Below are 24175 nucleotides of genomic sequence, written 5' to 3' on the forward strand. Positions count from 1 at the left end.
ATATGAGCATACATATTTTACAACCTATAATATTATTACGTAGCCCATACATTTCATTTGATTTGTACGTTTTTACACACAGTGTGATTATTTTATTATACTACATTGCAGTGTGAAGTACAGGAAACCTAAACCCAAGGATGTGATTCGACATGGGACCTGTCAATCATTAGTGGTGCGCTCAAGTTAGGTTGCGATGCCCCGCCTCCTGCACACTGGCAGCCGCTGTAGCTAGCAGCAGATGTTAGTCTGGATGCACACATTGAATGAAAGTCAGTTTAACAGGCTGTAACCACCAGAAACTAAGAATATCTGCGCTCAGGAAAGTTATCTGACAACGTATAGACACCGTGTGAGGCTGAATCAATATAGAGACGTTTACATATTGGAAACAGACGGGTTGAAGATATTTGTGGAAGGAGAAGGTAAGAGATGTTAGAGAAGTATTTCTGGTTAGACAGGTAGGTTTGCTAGCTAACGTTGCTCATTTTCTGTCACTGTTTGCCTGTTTTCTTCAAATGTAATATGCATTTGTTAGCGTGAAGTTGACGGACTTGTTCTTAAATTCATGTCATTTTCTGAGTCGCTGTGTGCTCTTGTGCTAGTGCTACTACCGGTATTGGTGCTTGTTAACGTTAGCATTCCGGCTAAACTACAAATATCATGTTGCATGTCATCTGGACGAGCTGACTAGCTGCTTGCTAACCTTGTGTGGTGTGTGTTACATTTCTGAAGGCTGTTTCCGTATAGAATCTGTGCTGCAGGCTCGCAGATACCGACTCTGTGTGTGTCTGTGTGTGTCTGTGTGTGTCCCTGTGTGTGTGTGTGTGTGTGTGTGTCTCTGTGTCTGTGTGTGTGTGTGTGTGTGTGTGTGTGTGTGTCCAGGACCAGGCTGTGTGGGGCTATGCAGCTCGTCGTCGGGCTGGTCGCAGCGGTGCTGTCGCTGCTGGCAGAGCAGAGCTGTGCGGACAGCGGGGGCCCCAGCCTCGCCGATCGGGTTATCTGGGCTGTAAATGCCGGAGGTGAGGCACATGTAGACGTGCACGGCATTCACTTCAAGAAGGACCCATTGGAGGGAAAGGTTGGCAAATGTGAGTCGATTTTTATCATCGGTCAAGTGCTTATGAGTTTGCCTGTTTTGCTGTTTCTGAATGACATTGTGGAGGTGCAAGTTGTCCTCAGAGGAATAGATATATCCAGCGGTATCCCCTGCAAGCTCTGGCTTCCGCAAGTAATCACAAACCTAACGAGGAGTCAGCATAAAGCACCACAGCTCCGCCCCCTCTCAGCAAGTAGAGGAAGCAGGTGATGATGTGATCAGATTGACTGTAGGGAGTCATTTTTGCCTCTAAGGCCAAGATTCTGTAATAGCATGTTGGAGTGATCACAATGTGGTAACTTGCCATTTAAGACAGAGGGGGTCTGTATTTCTGTGAGTGCAGGAAAAGGTCAAGGCTTGTGTAATTTGGTACGTACTAAACTTAAACCATGCTCAATTTTCCAGTTATGTTGCTATTAATGTAATGGTGAAAACACTAGTGCACACTGACTTAATGTTTTTCTTCTTTGTAGCGTCTGATTATGGGTTACGGCTCCCAATACTGCGCTCCAGTCCTGATGACCAGGTTCTGTATCAGACAGAGCGCTACAATGAGGACACTTTTGGATATGATATTCCCATTCGGGAGGAGGGGGACTATATCCTTGTTATGAAGTATGCTGAGGTGTACTTTGCCCAGTCACAACAAAAGGTATGACAATAAATGAATCCCATGTACTGAAGGTAACATTTTTAAAAACCAATGTGGGCCTGTTGCAGATTTATTTGATTATTGTATGTATTTTCCTTTATGCGCTGATGTTACATATTTCTTTACTGAACAACAATGTCCGTGGTAAATTAAGAATAGTGTCATCATGTAATTTGTCCACAGAGCATGATCCAATACCATATCTTACATTATGCACAGCTCCATCTGCAGCACCTAGAGCCCAGCTAAGCAGACAGTTGGCCACAGTAGACATGAATACAAATGTGATTTAAAAAAAATATATATACTATATTGTCTGCCATGTTCAAGAAGTCTCAAAAATCCCATAGCTGCTGTTTTCTGATCTTTGCTCAATTTTGCTTGTACCTTTTTGTTTGGTGAATGAAAGGCATATTGCTGTCATTTTCTATGTACACCATGTGTGTATTAGCTGTTAATAATTTATACATTTGGTGTTTGATGTTCAAGGTGTTTGACGTCCGTCTAAACGGCCATGTGGTGGTGAAGGACCTGGATATCTTTGAACGAGTTGGTCACAGTACGGCTCATGATGAGATCGTCTCTTTCTCTATTAGACGTGGTAAACTGAGCGTGCAAGAAGAGGTGTCTACTTTCAATGGAAAGCTCACTGTGGAATTTGTAAAGGTGAGCTTTTTTACTTCAGAGAGTTTGTTCACTTACAACTTTTTCAGTGATTTGTTAATTGTGATCAGGTTGTTTTAAAAAAGGGACAAAAGGCATATAGACTGTTGCCGTGGTATGACAGTATTGAACTTTTGAATTTTGCCATCATTTGCATATAAAATTTGACTGTTTGACTTATTCAAACATGTGGCTGATGTGTAAATTTAAAAGCACATTTCCATAAGATTGTGTGCTGACAGGCACTGCCAGTGTGTGGGCCATGCAAATGACTGACATTAGTCCCACATTTGTTAGGCTTTCATCATATTATTTTACTCATCATGTAGTGCACCAATTAACTTTGCTCCCAAGTGTGTATCAGACAACATCTGTCTCTACAGCCATTTACAATTTCCCTGATGTTAAACATTTCTGCATATTAGTCATCGCTTGCCCTCGTTTCCATTTTTGATAAATATGATTGCTTGTTACTGTGATTCAGGGAAGTATGTTGCCGTGCTCCAAATGAGCCATCTTTGTAATGATATTTAATGATCCTTTCCATCCTTTGAAAGTGTCTCAAATTTTACTCTGCAGTTTAACATTTTGCTTTTGCTGCCGTGGGCGTGCAGCAGCACTGGTGTTAGAAAAATGTTTGGTTCAAGTGTCTCCCTTTCACATTTCCCAACCTCCTCTCTGTACTAAACACTTCCTTCAACCTAGTGTGTATGATATTTCCCATTTTGCCCTCCTTGCAATTAATACAGCACCATGTGATACTAGACTGTTGGCATGACTTTGTATTTACTGATAGGTGGGCGAGGGAGGAAAGTCAGAAAAGTTGATGACTGTGTATTGGCGATGTGAGTGTAATTCAATCTCCTGCTGCAAAATATGGTATAAATGCCCAGGATCAAGATAGGAGTACTCCATAAAATCTCTGAAAGTGAAACTTGTGGAGTTATTCCATCACAGAGACTTTCAATTAGAGGTATCTTTTAAACATGTGTTTGACATACACATGGTTTCTCAGCCTTTTTAAACCTCACTGCGCATCTTCTAATGAAGTTTCATATCCCAGACAGTGAGATCAACTCTGATTCAGTATTTTAAGTGTGAAAACTACTTAAAATACTGCTTATTTTTGCCTCAGGCCATTGGACTGCTTTGCGTTTTGTTGCCTTAGTATTCACTTTTAAGCCCTAGGTTTCAACTAATGAAAGACTTTGTACCTGTAGGCTAAATCTGTAGGGTGACGTACTTCAAAACCTTTTTTTTTTCCTGCAGTGACCTCTTTCTTCTTGATACATTTTTTTTCCTTGAGATCTCTGGCCCTCACTGCTTTTTTCTCTCCTTAACAAGATTCAAGTGTTCACTCTTTTTTGCTAACGCTAAACTATTCATATGAAATGACGAAATCTGCCAAGTGCAGGTGTTTTTGGTTTGCAGTCTCTACATTTCCAGCGTAAATTCACCTGCACCTTGTGGTGATTCCTTTATTTTATATCACACAGTCTGATAAAATTAGAATTAAACATAGTTAAAAAGGCATTTTAATGATTATGTTCAGTCAAACCAAGCATTATTCTAAGGAATTGCTGCTCCAACCAGACAAAGACATGTACAGTATATATAATGATAATCATTGTAAACTAAAGATTAGGATCACATTGATTACTATAGCGTTTTAGGAATTGATGTTCTTTTTACTCTTTTAACAAATGTTGCCCTGTTGTCCATGCTTGAATACTGTACTGATGCGTTCTGTGTTTTAGGGTTATTATGACAACCCGAAGGTCTGCGCTCTGTATGTAATGAAGGGGACTTCAGACGGTGAGTCTCTAGATGGCAAACATACCTCTCAGCATTTCACATAAATCTCAGATTAGCTTGAAGATAATAATACCTGCTCCACCATTGGGAATCATTTTAGAACAGTAGTTGTAATCTAGGTAGTAGCAGTGTTATAAACAGTTTAACATGTCCATATAATTGATGCACACATTTCCTTCAATTTGATTTTTACCATCCTGACCCCATCATTCTTATGGCTTTTTTATTTGACAGATGTGCCCCCTCTTCAGCCTCACCCTGGCTTGGAGAAGCCTGAGGAAGAGGAGGAAGAAGAAGAGGAAGGTGAGGCAGGAGAAGAAGGTGGGAAGAAAAAGATCCTTGTAGATATAAAGAGCAGGATCCAGTCAGGCCCCCGAATACCAAACCCATACGCAGCTGACAACAGCAGCCTAATGTTTCCCATCCTGGTGGCGTTCGGGGTGTTCATCCCCACACTGTTCTGCCTCTGTCGGCTGTGAGCGACACCAAGTGATCGAGGAGACGTCAAACTGACGTGAGGGACTATGAAGAGAGAGGCAGGGAAGGGAGCGGGGGTCAAGGTGGCAACAGCAGCCCAGGTAAAATCATACACAGAAGAGAGCTCGGAGAAAACCATGACAACGAACGACACAAAGAGACAATAACTTTTCGGGAAGCAGCTAGGTGATGAGGCAAATGCTGCCGTCATATTCTGCCGTTGGGGTGGGAAAGGAGGTGTAGGAAGTGTCTGCTGCACACTTCTTGGTGAATGTGTTTTGCATCCACCTCTGCTGCCCCTTTTGAACTATTTTAGTCATTTCCACTCAGAAGACGGGCAGATCTTACAGATGCCAGTGTGCACGGTTTAAAATCCCATTTCAGCAGCCAAGAGATGCACAGGAGTGATTCGTCTGGGCCTGTTTTATAAACTAAAAGAATTGTTTTGTACTGGGTTTAAATAAGAGTACATGAGTCAAACGGATAGTGGGAATACGCTTTCTCCATTTTTTTTTTTTTTTTCAAATTGTCACTTTTTTGTGTTTTGTTCCACTCAGATCTAGTTAGTCCTTTGTTGAAGTGCCATCATCCATTTGCCATAAGTCATTGAAAGAAGAAACTAGGAGTGTTGAACCACTGGCCTTTACATTCATAGTTTGAATTAGAAAAAATTCTTATTCCACAAAATAGATCCAGGGCCATGAAGAGTGTCAAACCACCCACACAGGTTATTTTTCTTATTCAAGGATGAATCCATTTCAAAATTTTACACATTTACAAGGTTAGATTGCTGAACATTCAATGGCTGCTTTAGTAACTGTTGAGCACACACAATTGCTTTTAGTGAGAGGCAAAGTTAATGCTGTGAAGTGCTTAAGCTTCAGTGAGTCAGGATCTTTACATCGCTCACTGTATTTTCTGTGACCTCTGCCTTTTCTATTCATTCATTAATTATGCATGCCTGCCTTTTTTTGTTTCACCAAAGAATGTCTTTGTTTTACCTGGTCAGAGGAGGAAGGCTTGTTGGCCTGGTTTTAATTTGACAAGTAGCTCGGAAAAATACCAATCTGTGACACCTCTGTGGCACTTAAGTTGAAATGGGGTGTACTTGGACCTACACTACCCTCCTGTATCACAATGAATTACTTTAGAGGGAGAGTGTGTTAGCCTCTTCATACATCAGTGGCTAACTGGGAAGATATTAGTAATAGTTGTTTTGTCCCAAATATGTCTTGCAATTGAAAACAGAATGCTGTGTAGACTCTGCTAGCCCATAAACTCAAGTCCTTTATGTTATTTAAACCTTAGGGAACAGGCTGCTGCAGTTTAATACAATGACAATAAATCCTCAGTCTGTGCCAGACACCTTCCAGATTTCTGTGTCCTCATCAAGCAAGAGATGAAAGAGCCTATCATTGGTGCGAGTAGAAAATCAAATGTTTACTAGATGTTTGAAATCAACATTTATTGTGCGCCCCTCATTTTTCACTCAGCCTTTTCAAATCTGTTGTCTTAAAACTTAATTATGTGGACTGTAGCATTCTGTTATTTAAGTGTAAACGTTTAGTGCAATGGAGCAACATGGTCTGGTCCCCGATTTGACAAAGCATACTAAGTGCAAATTTTTATTTTGAGCCTTTTTGAAAATCTTGTTTGCCTTTTTCCCCCCCAACTTGTCCCCTTTATACAGTCAGCTATGTGTGCTTAGCTTTTTGGTATCCTTCTCTGCTTTCCTTGTGGACTGAAAAGCAGCTTTGTTCTTCATTTTTAGTGGAGTTGTGTTGTGAACCCTCCTATTTATGTATCTTGTTACCTCCCTGAAGTGCTTAGCTCAACTCCAAGGAAGAGTTTGTAACTTTGCCTGTTTCACTAATGCGTCTTAAATGTCCCCTGGCTCCCGCCGTGCCCCCCCCCCCCCCCCCCCCCCCCCCCGCTAGTATTGCTGTTACCATTCGCAGTACTTGAGGAAAAAAAACAACATTAATAATTCAGGTGTGGTGGTTCCTTCCTGGCTCCCTGATTCTCCTTTGCCATTTTGATTGATGGTGGGCAAGAAGATTATGCCAGATATTATTTTGTCAGTTTATGTTTTTTTTATTTTTATTTTTACTTTTTTAATTTATCGAAGGTTGAATCATATTGAAGACGTGTAAGCACCTTTTTTTTTTTCTCACTCTGAAAAGATGCAAAAAGTTCATTTAATTCAGCACCAAAGTCACCGTGTTCTCTTCCGCCGCAAGTCTACACAGCTGCGTGTGTATATAAGGTACAAGATCACACAGTTTATCGTGTGACACCTGTTTTGTTCTCTTCACTTTTGAGTTGTAGGTGAGGTGTTTTATGTTGAGTTTGTTCTCCTGAGGAAGACTTTGTGGCCTTTCTTCAAGGAGGAATGGTGGTTGGTACAGAGAATAAAACAAGCAGTCAGATCAACTGACTGCTGGAAAGTAGAATAAATGAGATTATATCTGAAAATGTGGGATCTTCCATTCTATTATGTATAATTTCAATCAGAGCGGGGCTGATCTGGAGATGTTTTATAATACACTTGGATTTATATGTTTGAAATTTTTTCCTCAGGATCTGGTTTATTTGAGTTTTATTTTTAAACGTGATATTTTATTGGTGTGACATTTTGCACTGCCTCATGTATTTTAAAATCATTTTTTGTGTGTTTGTCTTGTTTGCCTTGAATTATTGAATACATTGTGCTTTACCATGATTCGCCTTGAGGTTGCTCTTCTGTTGGCTTATATCAAATTAGTCTCTTTTTCTTCTCTGTTAAACAACTTTGCAGGGCTATATTTTTATTCCACGCACGCACACATAAACACACACACGGCTCTCGTTAGAAGTAAGGGATTTCTGTCAGTATATTAATATGTCTCCAGGCTGTTGTTACAACCAACCTATCTAGGAGCAAAGCCTGTCAAAATAAAGCAAAGGTCCACAAGATGACTGTGCAGCCCTCGTGTTACGACTGCAGCTTCTTGCAGGCTTTTTTTTTTTTTACAATTATTTTCAAAACATCCTATAATTGAATGAACTGGAGTGGAATGAAGATCTGCTCTGTTTTTTGTTTTTTTTGTTTCACATGAGAACCAAAGAATTGCTGCAATTCCATTCAAACTAAAACATGGCGTCCAAACATGACGTTAAAGGTTCTTTTTTTTTTTTTTCATTCTTTTGTTTTACTCACCTGATAAAGCTGTGAATAAAACAGGGGGAAACAAACATGTCATGTCTTGTATCCAGACTTGTTGTCACTGCTAATTAATTTACCGCCATGACACCCAGTCTTCTCTAACTTTTCATCCTCAGTCATTTTATTTGCTCCGATTTAATTACTGTAAATTTGTTTGGGATGACCTTTTTCCGCTCTTTGCTCTTTTTCTTTGTTTCTCATTTTTTAAGAAACTGAACATGTGAGATGAATTTAAACTGAGACAAATTTGAACAGCAAAACATCATCCAGGCAGCAGACCACACAGACACACGATGAGGTAACAGAGTGTGTGTGTATAATGAGTCCTACTGTACAGATATACATGTGCTGGGGAAAGAAATACTTCTGCGAGGGCTGCAGACGGCAGCAGGTGGACTGAAAAATGTATCTGAGATCCCTGATCTTACTCAGATGTGGCATATTATCTGCAAAATGGGAAATGCTGATAAATGCTGTCTCTTTTTAATAAATGTGCTATTTTATCTACATGCGTTGCTATTTTTCTGAGTTGCCATGAGGCCCTTTGTGTGGTACTTGAGCTGTAGCCTTGTGTTAAATTAGGTTTGTCTTAACAAGTACTGTGCCTGTTAATCAGCAGCGTCCAAAGTGTGAAGCATTATAATTATGCAACTTTGTGATGAGTGGGCTTTAAAAGTTTGTCTAACAATGTCACTGGACAACTTCGCAACACAAGTTGTTCAGGGTCACAGCACACGTACAGACCCCTTTGCTTGTCCAGGTGTTGTTTCCCACCAACTGTGAAAACTTCTTTAAATAGAGGTTTGGACAAGAAAAGTCTAAAAGAGGAACACAGCTGAACAAAGTTGACAGAGCCACGTCGTCAACGGACAGAAATGGCTTCACACTGAGTAATAAGACATTGTTATAGTGAGCTTTAATAACCAAAGAACAACTCCATAAAGATACAGTATTTCATATTCACTATTTACATATGTGTGTCAATATATTTCACAAAAAATAACATTCATAAATAATAGATTTGATGTTGAAGTGCATCATTTTGTTCCCTGAGTCAGCTGCGTGGGCCGACAGACATTTCAGAACACAGTCCTGATTCAGGTTGACTTCACGTGTAGTACAGAGTAATGAAAGGTGTGTGTGAGAGGTGAACACCACCAGTTCTGCAAGACACCTCCGATCCAGCCTGACTGCATCCCAGGACCAAGCCCAGCTCAAGAGGAGGCAGCGTGTTAGCATCCCCTCCCCCCCACATATCGCCATCAGTGTCCTGCAGAGCCCCCAAAGAGGGCTTTTCTCCTGCTCGATCCTCTCTGGAAGAAAACACCACCTGCCGCATGTTCACCAAACTGGGACCCCCTCTGGCACCACCAGCGGCCTCCTGCAGACTCTGGAAAAGCCAAAGCAGGTCCAACCTCAGCTCCACCGTGTCAGCCCGAGACCACAAACTGTACCTGACGGAGGCGAGAGAAGACAGAGTCAGACGTCTTGAGTCAACTGTGCGACTCCCGAGGTTGAAATGAAACATGCATGTGAATGGATGGGGAGAGTGAAGATCAAATTAAGAGAAGTGTTTACCTTGTTGGAAGGTCACGCTTTGCTAAGGATGACAGCACAGGATGGATGTCCAGATGTTGCGGGTTGGAGACTTGGAGGTGGAGCTCAGCTCTCATAACTGTCAATGATAAAATGTCCCTAGTGAGGAGAAACTCCACATCTGTATCTGAGGAGGAGGAGGAGAAGAGTAGTCAGTTTAAAAGAAGCACATGCTCTGGTGTCAGGCTCCATTTTGGATTTTGGTAAATCCCAGGCAGCAGAGGCACAGCAGAGGTGATGTTTTCACTCCTCAAACCTCGTTAATCTGTCAGCAGGATTTCTCCACAATACTTGGAGGAGACATTAAGCCGACTAAGACCCATTTGCATGCAGATAACATTGTCCTCTGTTTAGCTGCATGAATCGAGCTGTAAATGTAGCACAGTGGTCTCACTTTTACAGCTTATGACATACTGTAGTGTCACTATTTCCCACAATGGGTTTCCATATCATGCATCTGTTTTGTGAAATGTGATGTCATGAGCTTTGTGTGAGTCTGAATGGGATCTTGCACATGTGAATCTTCAAAAGTGTTGCTGTATCTTCAAAAAATAAAACACTGCTGTCTGCTATCTCAACAGTCCTCTGGATTTTACATATCTGACCAAATGTTTGATCCAAAGTAGAGGTAACAAGATTGTCCTCATTTAAACCTGGACTCACTAGCTGTGTGACCTTGATTACAAAAGCAAAGATTTCAATTCAGCATGGTTGCTGCTTTTTCTTTGACTCCAGCTCACCGGGGGCCATGTACTACTGTAGTTTTAAATCGAGCCACGCATGACCATTACACACACAGGAAAAGGTTAAAGTCATATAGAAGATTTCCAACCTAAGAAGACATGAGTTCAGCTGGATGTCCTTTTGTCTTACCTCCTCTCAAGCGACCTTGTATTCCCTTTACGCTCCTGCAGTTGAGTCCCTCCTGACAGCAGCGGTAAACCCGTCTGACGAAGCTGAAAAGATGCTTTCCTGGAAACACCAGGCCCCGAGAGACGCCTGGAGAAAAGGGCCGAACACGGAGCTGCAGCACTGTTGGATTATCCTCCAGAGTTTGTTTTGTGTTTTCCAGCCAAGGCGCCGCCAGCTCCGCGCACTGCTCCCGGTGCGACGCAGCGACCCCGCGTCTCCACCGCCTCGACGCGTCCACGCGTAAAGTTTGCCCGGCGGATTCATCTGCGGATTTCGGCGACCGTGACAGAAATCCCCGCGCGTACACCGCTCGACCAAATACTCCACTGTCACTTGTCATTACTGATAGAAGAAATAAAGCAATCCACATGCAGCACAGAGAGGCCATTGCGATAACTAAATCCAGTTCGTCGGGTCCGCTTCTGTGTGGTGCCAACTCCAAACTCTGCCTCCAATGAGTCTTCTCTGACTCCTATATACCCCACTGACAATGGGGACATCTTACCACTTAGAATTTGAATCCTGACCCTGCTCACAGACCCTGCCCCTCTTTTACTCCATGCCCTTAACCACCCATTTGCCCCCCACTGTTTTCTTTTAATGCGCGTGCATAATGAGGCGCCCCGAGGAGCACCGAGCCCATCCATTCAAATTCAGCTACTTAGCTAATGACTCTACTGACTCCATATTTGGATCATCAAGAACGATCTTATTTACAACACATGCGTACAGAAAACATTCTCATACAACATGAATAAAAAGGTTTTGTGACCATGTGTTTGGCTTCCAGATAGGCTCGCGCACGTCTTTCCCCAGGCTAGTTGTGACCACTTTGGAACAAAGCATTAAATCCCAAGTCTGAAAACAATGGGTCCGGCTTGCAGGGTCACATGCAGGCCGCTGATGACCCTAATAAGTCCGTGTAACTCCTGTGGTTGTAAACAAGCATTCGCTAAAGTAGTTCACACAGGACCCAAGAGTGAGAGGATCATGTATTCATTTAATTTCCACCAATAACACACTACAGTAAATCACAGTGCATCTCTTCTCAGCACACTTTCCAATACATATGAAGTTGTTAAAGGGTAGATCTAACAGCTGTACAGTCAAATAAAAAATAAACAGTTGATTTGAAATAAATAGACACATGAATTGATAAATGTATGCAATAAACCAATAAGGTTTTTCAGTGTGTGCTGTAAGGAATAGCATGATTGGGTACTAAGATAGAAAAGGTTTAATGTTGCTTTAGTATACACTTTCTATTAAATTAATTTAAAAAAACAAGTGGATATGACTGAAAAGACGATATAAATGCAGAGTGTAAATCTCACAAAATGTGCACGATGTGTAAACAGACGCTTCATACAGAACGATTTTAGTGCTGGATAGAAAAAGTGAGGTTTTTACTAACACAGTGGGGAGGAAGTGTGAACAAATTGTATTTAATCTAGCAAAGACCTGGTTGCAAACGTAACTTCATTTTCTGACAATCTTCTCTGTCAGACGAATGGTACATTTTATTCTAAGCACTGTTCTGAATATAAGAGCAATAAGACAATAATTCATAACACACAATATGCTGAAATCTATTGGAGGAACAACTACAGCAGCTACTAAACAGAGGGAGCTGAAATCATGTTAGAAACATTTCTTAGATTTTACAGTTTACTCACAGGACAGCTCTACTTATTAACAGAGAACAGCTTCTCTTGAACACTGAGAGCAGACATCACGACGCTGTGACCTCAGAGCAGGTTGACTCCGTGTTTCATCAGTCTGTGTCGGGCCTTGCTGGGCAGCGAGAAAGCACTGTCCTGGTAGTTAGGAATGCCTGAGTTCCTCAGCGATCCCCCATACTGCTGGAAGTAAGTCTCCTGGGCCACACTGCGGGTTCCATACACTGCAGCACCAGCACTCCTGCAGGGAAAATGTCCCATAAACTTACATTATGGCATTAGAAACAAGAAAAATAGAGCAGTTTTCTTCTTTAGTTAGCACGGCATGTGTTGTCCATGCAAGTAGAGGGATGCGATGATAGACTACAAGAACTGACAGATCCAATCCCAACCCCCGACTTTTACGTGTTGAGTCATGAAAGGCTTGATAAACCCCCCCCAACCACCACCACCATGTCACTGCCATACTGACCTGATAATAGCCTCCTGCAGAGTTTCAGTGTTACAGAAATGCGAGTGAAGCAGTGATGTGGCTCTCACAAAAGGACGCTCCGGGGCTCCCCCTGGTCGACCAGACAGGTTGGCTGCAGAGACACACAATAACAAGAGAGTCAGTATCGCAGTGGCACATTAACCTGGACAGGCATGCCTGCTGCACAAAAGAATGCTGATCACAGTCTTACTAATTAGCCGTTAGCTCATGCAAAGACAAATATAAACAACCCCCCCACCCACCCACCTATCCCCTGTGCCGCCCAGGTAGAGACACACAGGGGCGGAAGATACTCACTCTAGAGGAAAAAGTGAAAGCTGGGAAACTGGAAGAGAAAGAATTATCAGAGATAAGTGGAAGCATTAAAAAGACAGCCAAGCAGAGTAAAAGAGAGATCTCAGAGAGGGGATGCATGAATATGATAGGAGGTGAAAAGAGATACATGAGAGTTATGGAAAAAGACAAGAGGTATACAGTATTAGTAATATTGGAACAAAGAGATACGTGAATATAACAGAAGCCTCACCTGTCAGTGTGCTCTGAATGCAGTCAAAATGGGCAAAGACATAGGGTCCTGGAGCACCTGGGGCTCCTGGAGAGACGGTCCTTAAATGGGCCTCCAGCCCATTGAGTGACGCCAGGCTACTGTGATACTGGACACAAACCATGAACCAATATTAGCGTGACAAAGGCACACACACAAATGAGCACATTCATGCACAGTTGTTAGCATGTCTTTTTCTCACCACTTCCTCCATAGATGCAGAGTCACTTAAGAAGTGAGGCTCTGCCAGCAGAGCCAGCACCAGGCCTTTAACCCGGTGCAGGTAAAGCATCATGGGAATCAGAGGGCTCTCCTCTGAGTTATCAAAGGAGCCAGAGCGAGGAGAAGGGCCGCTCATCTCTGGCTCATGGCCTGGAGAGCTGACACCTCTGCTGGCCTCTTCCAAATCCTTCTCTTCATGTTCATGCCCATACTCTGCCCCTCTAAAGTCAAACGCAGCTCCACAAGCTGCGTCTCCATCCTCCCCAGCTCCGTTTAAAAGGGGGTTTTCTTCAAACACTGGGCTGTCTCCGTCCAGATGTACCCGACTGCTTCCACCCTCGTTGCTGAGAAAACTGTGGTAATAGGAAACTTCCAGCCCCTCCTCGTCAGCTTCATCAGAGTGATCTCCATTCGACAGAGGAGACTCAAGAAACTGTGGTGGGGGGCTTACTGGATCTACGGTGCTCCGCGATGTAGATGGGCTAAAAACTGAGCAGTCTGACAAGTGGGGGCTATAGGACACTTTGAGGTAAGACTGAGAGCAACCTGGATCTGAAGTCTCTGACTCTGTGAAGGTCATATCCGACAACGTTCTGGAGAGGCGGGTCCTCTGTGGGGGTGTGTCTTTGTGTGGGGTTGAATGGGAACTGGAGGGTAAGAAAACAGTTTGAGATACTTGAAATTCTCATTTCTTTTAAAGAGCTTGTGTGACTCAAACAATTTGTAAAGCAGCTACCCAAGCTCAATAGGGGACGAGGTTACCTGACATCTTTGTCGATAGGAGCCGATTGCAAGAACTGAAGTTCAGACATAGTCAGGAACACGGTGGTGGCGCAGACATCCCCTCCAAATGGGCTGGAGGTTCTCTCCACAGCGGGCCTCGAGGCCTAAGTCAACATAAAAACAGCCACTTAGGAATTTCTTCTGTTAAAGGAATAGCTCTCAATGTTGGTAAATATGCTTATTATCTTTCTTGAGGGAAGGTAGAGAAGATGAACAAAATTACTTTTTTGACTAATGTATCTAGAGCCAGTAGCCTGTTAGCTTAGCCTCGCATAAAGTCTGAAAAAAGGCGGACAGTTCGCCCAGCTTTGTTCATAGGAAACAAATCTGAACCGCCTCCAAAGAAATAGTGAAGCACATGACCCTATAAAATGGCAAATAGTTGTTTTATAGTTACTGGTACAAATAAAACAAACACAATAAAATGTTATGCTAAGCTAACGGGTTGCTGGCTTCAGCATTATATTTAGCATTACAGGGTTCTATGAGGGTTACACCAATTTTCTCAGCAGACTCTGGGCAGACAGTTAATAAACATAAACCAAATGTTAGACCATTTTAATAAAGCTACTCCTCTAATGTGTCTGGAAGTAAATGTCTGGGGCGGGTAACTGTAATGCTAGTAGATAAGTAGGAACTAATGTACGTATGTGTACATAGGGGGGCGATAATAAGAAACAGACTATGAGAGTTGAATAAAAGTTACTAGTAGACTACACAAGGTCTCCCGTCCATTAATACAAAGGACCCCCACATAACATGTTACAGTAACGGTAAAGAATATGAATCTGCTGTGATACAATCATCAACGCCCCTTCCTGCTCGCTTGCAGTCAATTTTCCTGAATATTTCCTGCTGCGTTAACACACGGGCTTATCCTCACTTCATGTGGCCGTTATCGTTCACACATGTAGCTCATCCTGAAAGTGTCTGCAAATCTTCTGCTGATTGGGGTTTTGCGCATGTGTAAAAACACTCTAGGGTTTTCTTTTTTTCAAAGTCAAATTCAAGTTGTATTATTCCTATGATTTTAGGGGGGGGGGATGTGTTAGGTTAGTAAAAATGTCACACACAACTACAGCAATTCTGATCTGTTTCGGGGAGAAGGGGAAAAACTTCAACGCCTCGTTTAGTGGTTTTAGCCATCATGACCTACCTTGTTGTATGTCTCAATCTCATGAACCATCACCTTCATGGTGAGCTGTGGACTCATCTGTGTGCTTACAACTCTGCAGAGGAAACAAAGAAAAGTCAGACTTCCCAAACTGCTTTTTACAAAAAGTCTCCAGCTGTCAGGCGGAGATTGCTAAAATGTCAGCTTACCTTCCTCTGAAAAGAATACAGCCTGCTAACACCAGAGGGCAGCGCTGACATGCCTGCAGGATGAGGGCAGCTTTGAGAAGGAGCAGTGGATCAACCTGGGGGCAAGAATACAATGTCTTACCTTTCAGTGCATGTAAGAAGACATGAATCAAGAGGTGATAAATATAAAGTGCACAAGGACATTACTCTAGTAGCTTAATTATTTCTGTTATACTTGATCGTGGATGTTAGAATATTCACTCTTTTAACATCAACTACTATATCATGACACTTGGCATGTCTCTTTGTGTTTCACATAATCCAGAAAACACTAGAGAATTTTAATCAACCCTTTCAGCACTACATTATTCAAAAGGTAGAAAAAGAATAAAACAAGGATGAGGCGCTTAAATGTTGGTCAAGACACACGAGCTCTTTCTCAATATCATGCACATTGCGACACATTCATATCCTGTCTGAAAACATCGGTGCGCAGATGAGAAGTAGCTCGAGAGGAATGACTGCAGGCTCTGAGTGTAGGACTCATTTGAACATGAATGTTTTCTTACATTAGTCGAGTCAAGAGTCCTCAAGCAGCTGAAGATGTAATGAAGCTCTGAGCATCCTGATTGCAGGTGTGAGAGGTACTGCGCCCATCGAGCAGCCAACAACTCTCGACTGTTTATCTGCAGTGCAAAGCAAAGATCAGATTACAAAAGGTGCAAATAGTGTGAAATAAGAAAAATGAACCAAAGCAGATTCAATCTTTCTTAAAAAACAACAAAAACTGTGCACTAATCTAGTCTTTTTAAAACACACCACTAATAGATAAGAGAGTACTGCACCTGGTAGCTCCGTCTGACGGATCCATTGTAGAAACAAAAGAGGTTTATGAGCTGATCCAGGAGCTCACACACACTGACGGTGGGGACTTCCAGTGAGCAGCCCAGAGCCTGAGAGAGCCAACAAAAATAATAATAACATTAAAAGGGTCATGTTTGGGGAAAAAGGACGGACAAATAACATCAGAAGCAGCTTATATAAGACGCCAGCAGGATGAATGTGTGCTCACTCACCCAGAAGAAGTCATCTTTCATGCGGATGGCAAACTTGTTGCGGCGCAGCCTCAGTATGCGCACAGGAGACAAAGACAGCTCGGAGACACAGCGGCCCACACCAGCGAGCTGACCACACAGCAGATCCTGCCTATCTAAAGAGGTCTGACAGAAACACACACAACACACAAGCAGACAATGAGAAAGTATCAAATGACGTCGAAGTCGACAAAGTCTGTTTAACATTTAACTTTCAACATGTGTAAAGGGTCAAACCTCTTCAGGGTAGAAGTAGCAGATTCCCTGTCGTGTAGGGTCGCCCTCTCCTTTGACTTTTGATCCATCGTAGAGGAAGAAATAAGTACACCTGCAACGCAAATACAAATAAGAGTCTGAATGTAATGGCCTTAAAGCAAACTCAGATGTTCACATTGTCTTCAGAGTTGTATGAATGGTTTCCCTGGACTTTGACTGCAGAACAAATGCTAGTTTTATTTATAAAATCATTTGACTTAAAAAAAATGACAAGCATTTATTGAAACGCTTCTTGTGATTGTTTAGCAATTTGAATGTCACAATCAATCAATTAACCAACTTTATTATTTTGCCTAGAAAACAACTGGTTTGGAATAAGTTATGTTTCATAACAAACAAAACAACAAATGGAAATAGCCCAAATGTGTTACAACAATGTAAGCTCACACATAAGACAATAAAAACAACTTTCGTTATTCTATGGGTGTAGACTTTAGATTCTGCTGTATGTTTGAGTTTCTGTGCATAAACAGGTGTAGGAGAAAAGTCTGCAGGTAGACGAGACAACTTTCAAACTTTACTTTGATGTGTGTGCCAGGTTTCAACAACAACAACAACAACAACAACAACAACAACAAAAATGTAAGCCTCCCTTTTTGTTTACAATAATATTAGGTTTAATTTAAGCTTATTAGGGGAAGGAGGATTGAACAACAGCCTGTGTATAAAAGTGTTGTGTCCAGAGAGCATGAGGACTGAGGGTTCAGATCTCTCAGAGCGAGTTTTGTAAACCTGACACAAAACTGAAACAGGTCTGAATCTCAGCTAATCTTACCTTCTTGAGTTGGACGGCACAAGTTCAGCCATCGCCGACACACAGCCCAGAAAAATCCAAATGTTTCTCAGTCATCGGTTATATCTTGTATCCATGTATTTCCAACCAAACCAGCTTATGATGCTGCGAACAAAAAAGTACAAGTGGATGTTGTAACCGCGCCTCCGAGAAGATGTTAGGCTTCAAAATCCTCAACAAAAAAAACACACACACAGCACGGACGATATTTGGTAGTGTAAAGAAAAAGAGATGTTACATCGTTACACAACGACAGCGATGGACAGTGTTTCATCCCCTGTGTGTGTGTGTCCTGGTCTTCAGGGAAGTGCAGTCAGTCACAGAGCTGCTGCTGCCACCTGAGGAATGCGCCTGCGGGTCAGTCACACGCAGCTGAAGTCATGTGAACGTATGGCAAGCTGTCAGGGACAAATAGTGCGCCGTTCACAATCGCTCAACAAGCCAAAAACAATAGCTTACATGGAAGAAGAAACTCTGCGAAATAGAAATCCGTTCATCGACACGCTCATCTACTCAAGTCCAGCATTCATATTAACACCTCAATAGAAGTTTTACTTCGCAGCCTATTTGTTTGAATATCTTTATCCAGACCCCTGGATTATATTCTGTCATATTATAAAATCAGGTTTTCTATGTCAAATCGTAATGTTCAAAGTGGTATATTTATATTTCGGTCAGGAGGTTGAACAAAAAACTCAATATGGATGTCTGACAGTGAGGTAAAAGAAAAAATGTAAATACTATAAACTACAAGAAGGCCTCCGTGAATCTGTAACCTACAAATGCCTAAATTGGACTCATATTGTAGTTTTCACTAAATAGATCTGCTGAGATTTGCAAACGAAATTGTTCTAATTTCTTGAAACATTTCCAACTTTTTTTTTCTACGTCCTGATTCACAACAACGATTACAAGCGCTCATTCTCTAACTCCGTGTAACACATTTATGATGTGCTCAAGCTTTTCATTTGCTTCCAAAGATAAACATTTGATAGCCCAGATAGACATTGAGTTCACTTTTCTTTAGTTTACCACTGACAGTTTGACTTTTGAATAAAACTCGTTTTATGTCAAGTAACTTTGTCTGGAGTTTGATTGACTCTAAAACTTCAGCTCCTTGTTCTTCTGAATTCTGTCTGCAGCTGCAGGAGGGCATGAACTTAACTCTAACAACTATCTCTCACACTGATAACTAAAGATTTTTACATACTATTCTGGTTTTGTTTTGTTTTTCTTTCATTTTTGCTTTACTCAGACAATCAGATTTAAAAGCATCAACCAATAAAGAAATCCATGTATGTTCAGGGAATGTCACACATGGGTTCAGTAACTATATGGCACCATAAATGTGAACAGACAGCGTAATAAACGAACGTTTACAGCACAGTATCTCTTGTTGAAGCCGAGAAGAAGCCAATGTTTACAGTCTGGATGAGACGTGTGTTCGGTACTCGATTGACGATGCCTTCATGAGTTAAACACGAGCGCGCACAGCGGACTCAGCCGATGGCTGGATTAAAGCGCGATCAAACTGGAACCAGCTGGTCGGGAGAGATTTTGCAGATATGTAACAAGTAACCTGAATCTGGGACCCTACTTCATCGGGTGCATTGAGCCTTTATCTCTGGAGGAGGGATTCTGTTCCCAAAAAGTGGAAACCAAGTCCGCCATTTTGACTTGGCAGTGATCGCCGTGCATGTGCTGCAGGGTCACTGGATGATGAGACCTCAGAGACAGGAGAGCTGGAGAATGAAGACGTGCTTCAGCTCTTTTAAAGGTTTCTGTATGCAGCTGCCTGTCTGTCGAAACCATAGTGTGAAACATCCAGACATGATGAGATACTTTGTTCCTGTAGTCTCAGAAACAACAACAACACATACTGTCACAATAACAAACTCACCGACTGAACTACAAGTTTTGGAAATGAATGAAGGCTTTTATTGACAAACATCATGAACAGGCAGAATAAAAATACAAATAAAAAACAACTGATGAACAAAATATCAAACGGTGAAAATCCATAAATATGTAATAAATAAACATGAACTATAACCTTGCTGGATCTTGAAAACAGGCATTAGTAGAAACTTTAAGCCTTTAAACAAGACTTGGAGACAAATGTATTCCAGCATGAAACAGTTAAACCATAAAGATATCCAGGTATAAAAGCATCTGCTAAGTGAATTGTAGGTAATGTGAATACATTTAGACATAGAACCAAAGTAAAACTCCTTTTCAAGGTAAGGGAGACATATTATAAAGCAGACTTCACTTCATGGCCAACCTTATAAACACGACTGTCATGTCATGTGCAAAGAGTCGTGAGTCTTGGTGTCAGTTTAAACTTTTTACTTATGTTCTGTTTTTCAGATCTTAATACAACATTTTTTAAAAATGTTTACAAAGTGTCTGATCTTCAATTGACAGTGAAACAGCAGCTGAGCACGTGAAGGCCTCATACAGGCGATGTGCTGCAGCCCAGCCTCCATGGATAAAAACCTCTAAAAGAAGCTAAACACAGCAGGACAGGCCGAGCACAACATCCAGAGGGAAGATAATACATGTCTGCTGATGTTTCTACTCATCCTGTCAATGACCGGAGATATTCGCAACAAAATGTGAAACATAATAACGCTCATTGTTCCAATATGTCTGCTCATTTGCTGCTTTAATTTGGGGAATATGTATAAAAGAGCAATAGTCCCGACATGACTCAGCTGACAGATCAAATTGACCTTTACATTAAAAACATCAATTGTTTCATTCATATCAATCCAGTGGGCTACAGAACAGGCAAACCCGGTCCAAAGTGTGCAGATTCACTAAATCATTCATGTGATGAAGAATCCTTTAGGAGCTCCTTTACAGCACCCTCCTGAACCCTCAGTGGGCCTCGTGCCCGCTTTGAGGCTTTTTTTTTTTTTTGACCCGGACAATTCTGTGACTGTAATGAGCTCAAGTGAAGATAACAATACTGTCGCAGCCTGAGGATAACACTGTGGAGTGTGTGTGCTGTTGCATATCTACGGACGCAACATGCAAAACTGTGTCAGCGACAAATAGGTTTACAGAAAAATTGCAAACCAGATAGATCCCAACTCCCCCCATAATAAACAACCTGCTGTTCTGAAGGCAACATTTGAGTCTACAGGACAAACCATGAGTCTGAATTCTGTTTCACTAATAGTTCTTCTGACTCCTGGCAAAAATATACACTGTCCCAATATCCACACTTTGCCCCTTTTGCCCCCATATCACGCATACTCACTAAGGGGTGCAAGACCGTAGGGCGTCCCAATTCTCTAGTGTTGCACCCTTTATGCACCCCTTCTGCAAGTGTGCATCAGCTTAAGGCTTTTACCCAGAATCCCTGTAGTGTCATGAAGTTTTAGACAGCTAACCAATGGGGAAGCACAACAACTGTTGCTCTCTGACAGAGAAGAGAGACAATGGAGAAGAAACTTCTTTTTCAGTTAAAGGTTATATCTCAATTTAACCTGGCCATAAAACAGTTTCAATTGGAATAACATTAACCGCAAAGTGACAAAGAGTGACACGCTGCAGCTCTTATCAGAGGCACACATTAGCTGTAGAAACAGGTATATTAACTTAATATACCAGGAGAAGAATGCTCAATATTATTAAGCATTCTTCTCCTGCGATTCAGAATTCTCCTGATACGGCCTGATGTCACTTTATCTTGTCATTCTCTGCAAATACTGTCTCAATTCCCTGCATAGTTAACTTCATCATTCATTGTACTTGTATATACCCCCCGTTTTTATCTTATCTATTCTGTTTAATGTGTATTTTGAGCTTTCTTGTCTGTGCTGCTGCAACGCCCAAATTTCCCCCTCTGGGGATCAATAAAGTATTATCCTATCCTATCCTAATACTCTAGTGTACATTTCTTATTAATTATTGCAGCTATAGTGTGAACAACACGACAGCCAGCAGCAGGTTTCCTCTGCTGAACCCAAACAGAAGTGACTCTTCCAGACCTGTCCCAGTTCTGCTTTCACAGATACAGTCCCTTCGAACTTACACCACTAAGAGCCCTTCCAGCAAATATGCACTTCGAGGAAGACCGTGGGGCGAAAGTGTGGATAAAAAGACTGTACCTTTTTGGTATTACATTTAATTTGTACTAGATACTATAGTAAATAATTAAACCTATTAAACAAGTTTTAAGGCGTTTTTTTCTGAGAAACCTATATTTCAATTAACACATTTAATGCTCTTCATTAATCTGTTGCCTGTTTGGAAAAGTGGACTGGCCTTTTATTTATCTGTCTGTGATACAGCGCGTTCTCTACTTTCTACATATACTGTAAGTGGTTCTTAAAATCAAAGCGAGTACATTTGCTCCACACATACATTCACACACAGATGGGCTGATATATGCAAAGCACCAGGCAGCCCATCAAATAACAATGTCACACATTCACTATGACTCAAGAGGCAATTCAGGGTTCAGTGTTTCGCACAATATCACATGAGGACTGCAGGAGCTGGGGATCAAACCGCCAACCTACCTTCTAGAGGACAGCCCGCTCTTCCTCTGAGCCACAGTCGCCTCTTTTTCCATCTTTAAAATGTTGTTGTGAGTGACTCAGGCATGGAACACGGGTGTCGCTCTTCTATTATCTCTGCAGTATAATAAAAGGTTAATTCATTGATTGATTCATATCAAATCAATCATGAATTATTTGAACATATTACAACAGTGTATAAAAAAATGTGATTTTCTTTGATAAGTCACATCAGCTGTTTGTCTAGTAGTAAGATTTCTTTCTCCAGCTTCTTCATTTTAAGAGCTCTGAGTGCCATCTGTTGGTCTCGGTTCTCCATCTCCTTTCTGAGGTAGCTGCAGTAAAGAGCCCGTATGTCTTCTTTCTGCCTCTGCAAAAGAAATCAAACACATGAGCTCACTGTTTTCTTATTCTTGGCATCTCTTATCTGTCTAATTTGTTGTCTGTATGTCATTGTTTTCATTTATATATTTGATGTTCAAGCTGCTCCAAACCAAATGCCCCAAGAGGGATTCATGAAGTTGTTTGACTTTAATTCTCTCTCTTAAACAAACATCCACAGCCTCACCTCTGCACTTCTGTCGCTGGTTGCAGCACATGCTATGTTGGCCCTCTCCTGGAAGCTGCTGTTCTGCACATCCTACAAACAGTAACAAAATCTGTATGGCAGTCCTCAAAAAGACAAAAAATCTCAATAAGACATGTTTAATGGCACCTACCCCTTCAAAGTGACCGTCGCTGACGTCTGTCTCATCGCTGCTCAGGCTCTCTGGTTCAGTCTTTGTTATAGGCAGCAGGAGGACAGGATGGCCTGAGATTGTACAGAGGGAAACCAACATTGAGTTAAAATGTGAGATTATTTAAAAAGGGGTTGAAATCTGAGGTTAATCATAAAAGAAAATGAAAATGAGGTTAATAAACGTACCACTCATTAGAGAGCTTTCAGATTCTGTCAGTGGCTCGATACAGGCCCCTCCAGGGAGGACCTCCAACCTCAGCCTGTTGTCTTTGTGCTGCAGCACATCCTCCTCTGCAGAGTTCAGTGACGGGGTGGCTGACCCTGACTCATTCCTCATGACCTCCAACCTTCTTCTTTTTGCTGCATTAATACAAATGTAAGAGTAAACATGATGATCCTGCCAGACTTTTTTTTTAACAATGAGGAAGTTGAAGAAAGAAATGACTACCTGTTTGGACTATATTTTTATGTTTGACTTTCACTTGCTGCCATGTCCTTTTGTAGCCGCTGTCCGAAACCCTGGAGAAAAAAAATAATAACAGTAATAATACAGAAGTTTTTAATCAGGTATGGTGACATTGTATGCACATTTTATACCAGATATTAGAAACACTTGGGTTAAAAATGACTTTTAATAATCTATTATCTTATGTGGATGTGTTCTTACGCATTTATTTTATCTGCAATTCTCTGCCATGCCTCCTCTCTGTTTCTAGAGGCACTGGTGGTGTTGGATTTGGCTGTCAGTATCTCTCTCTCTTCTTCATACAACTTCAAAATGAGGTCCTGCTCCTTAGGGCTGAAAAAATGTGCCCTTTCATTTTTTTTCATCATGAGGTAATCTATAAAAATAAAAAAACACAGGAGAATGAAGTAGCTATTAATGAAAAATTTTAAAAGTCTTATTATTAAATAGTAATACAGTTTGTGGACATACAACTCACCTCTGTCCGCGTTCATGGATTCTGATCCGGGTTTCGGTGTGCGATTGGTCACCCCTGTGTGTGGAAGCGGGGTCGCGCAGATATCCGAGATGTTTCAATGCTAGATTTACTAATCAAATCGAAACCTACGATCGTGAGACGCAATGATTCCGAGCTTAATCGATGCGACTGTTAGTTACTGCACGAAGCATCATATCACCTACTGTCCAGGCGATGGAAACGGGGAAGAGAAAAGCGGCGAAATTAAGCAGTTTTTCCACCGCGCTTTGTTAACCCAGGCTTTTCTAATTCGGCTTAAAGCGCGTTCACGTGACAGAGGTGGAGCCGGGAACAAAGAGCGCGTCACGTGACAGGT

General features: G+C 41.7%; 4 protein-coding genes across 7 annotated transcripts; 1 reads left to right on the top strand and 3 right to left on the bottom strand.

The window, feature by feature from the left end:
* Positions 1 to 207: 207 nt before the first annotated feature.
* Positions 208 to 8418, top strand: mlec (malectin). The gene is made up of 6 exons (XM_020631096.3): positions 208 to 425; positions 886 to 1091; positions 1573 to 1751; positions 2241 to 2417; positions 4172 to 4229; positions 4464 to 8418. The coding sequence occupies exons 2-6, from the start codon at positions 905 to 907 to the stop codon at positions 4706 to 4708; spliced, it is 846 nt and encodes a 281-aa protein (XP_020486752.1). The 5' UTR covers positions 208 to 425; positions 886 to 904; the 3' UTR covers positions 4709 to 8418.
* Positions 8419 to 8810: 392 nt separating this feature from the next.
* Positions 8811 to 11226, bottom strand: si:ch211-170d8.2 (uncharacterized protein LOC571755 homolog). The gene is made up of 3 exons (XM_020631132.3): positions 10381 to 11226; positions 9490 to 9634; positions 8811 to 9365 (listed from the first exon to the last, which is right to left on the bottom strand). The coding sequence occupies exons 1-3, from the start codon at positions 10805 to 10807 to the stop codon at positions 9020 to 9022; spliced, it is 918 nt and encodes a 305-aa protein (XP_020486788.1). The 5' UTR covers positions 10808 to 11226; the 3' UTR covers positions 8811 to 9019.
* A 173-nt stretch (positions 11227 to 11399) lies between these two features.
* Positions 11400 to 19331, bottom strand: hps4 (HPS4 biogenesis of lysosomal organelles complex 3 subunit 2). 4 transcript variants are annotated; one of them, XM_020631039.3, is made up of 14 exons: positions 19185 to 19325; positions 17844 to 18003; positions 17588 to 17710; positions 16774 to 16864; positions 16519 to 16662; positions 16288 to 16395; positions 16012 to 16128; positions 15464 to 15558; positions 15297 to 15369; positions 14120 to 14244; positions 13338 to 14004; positions 13118 to 13244; positions 12571 to 12682; positions 11400 to 12339 (listed from the first exon to the last, which is right to left on the bottom strand). In XM_020631039.3, the coding sequence occupies exons 3-14, from the start codon at positions 17617 to 17619 to the stop codon at positions 12168 to 12170; spliced, it is 1863 nt and encodes a 620-aa protein (XP_020486695.1). In that variant the 5' UTR covers positions 17620 to 17710; positions 17844 to 18003; positions 19185 to 19325; the 3' UTR covers positions 11400 to 12167. The 4 variants fall into 4 exon arrangements, with proteins under 4 accessions (XP_020486695.1, XP_065819773.1, XP_020486694.1 ...); XM_065963715.1 differs by adding an exon at positions 12889 to 12916 and having other exon boundaries at positions 12201 to 12339; positions 17588 to 18003; positions 19185 to 19331; XM_065963701.1 differs by having other exon boundaries at positions 17588 to 18003; positions 19185 to 19324.
* Positions 19332 to 19520: 189 nt separating this feature from the next.
* LOC136182713 (uncharacterized) lies at positions 19521 to 24145 on the bottom strand. Its single transcript, XM_065963726.1, has 7 exons — positions 23821 to 24145; positions 23544 to 23718; positions 23325 to 23395; positions 23063 to 23236; positions 22857 to 22948; positions 22706 to 22777; positions 19521 to 22507 (listed from the first exon to the last, which is right to left on the bottom strand). The coding sequence occupies exons 1-7, from the start codon at positions 23834 to 23836 to the stop codon at positions 22364 to 22366; spliced, it is 744 nt and encodes a 247-aa protein (XP_065819798.1). The 5' UTR covers positions 23837 to 24145; the 3' UTR covers positions 19521 to 22363.
* Positions 24146 to 24175: the final 30 nt, after the last annotated feature.

Source organism: Labrus bergylta, chromosome 2 (genome assembly GCF_963930695.1).
Source record: "Labrus bergylta chromosome 2, fLabBer1.1, whole genome shotgun sequence".
Taxonomy (NCBI): domain Eukaryota; kingdom Metazoa; phylum Chordata; class Actinopteri; order Labriformes; family Labridae; genus Labrus; species Labrus bergylta.

Excerpts from the sequence above, each read along its gene's own strand:
- mlec (XM_020631096.3), top strand. The coding sequence starts at position 905 with ATGCAGCTCGTCGTCGGGCTGGTCGCAGCGGTGCTGTCGCTGCTGGCA. Across the intron at positions 1,092-1,572 it reads GGAGGGAAAGGTTGGCAAAT|CGTCTGATTATGGGTTACGG; the intron begins GTGAGTCGATTT and ends TCTTCTTTGTAG. Across the intron at positions 2,418-4,171 it reads TCACTGTGGAATTTGTAAAG|GGTTATTATGACAACCCGAA; the intron begins GTGAGCTTTTTT and ends TCTGTGTTTTAG.
- si:ch211-170d8.2 (XM_020631132.3), bottom strand. The coding sequence starts at position 10,807 with ATGGCCTCTCTGTGCTGCATGTGGATTGCTTTATTTCTTCTATCAGTA. Across the intron at positions 9,635-10,380 it reads ACAAGGTCGCTTGAGAGGAG|ATACAGATGTGGAGTTTCTC; the intron begins GTAAGACAAAAG and ends CCTCCTCCTCAG. Across the intron at positions 9,366-9,489 it reads AAGCGTGACCTTCCAACAAG|GTACAGTTTGTGGTCTCGGG; the intron begins GTAAACACTTCT and ends CGCCTCCGTCAG.
- hps4 (XM_020631039.3), bottom strand. The coding sequence starts at position 17,619 with ATGGCTGAACTTGTGCCGTCCAACTCAAGAAG. Across the intron at positions 16,663-16,773 it reads GCTACTTCTACCCTGAAGAG|ACCTCTTTAGATAGGCAGGA; the intron begins GTTTGACCCTTT and ends TGTTTCTGTCAG. Across the intron at positions 12,340-12,570 it reads CTGCAGGAGGCTATTATCAG|GAGTGCTGGTGCTGCAGTGT; the intron begins GTCAGTATGGCA and ends TTTTCCCTGCAG.
- LOC136182713 (XM_065963726.1), bottom strand. Across the intron at positions 23,237-23,324 it reads TAAAAATATAGTCCAAACAG|CAAAAAGAAGAAGGTTGGAG; the intron begins GTAGTCATTTCT and ends GTATTAATGCAG. Across the intron at positions 22,778-22,856 it reads GCGACGGTCACTTTGAAGGG|GATGTGCAGAACAGCAGCTT; the intron begins GTAGGTGCCATT and ends TACTGTTTGTAG.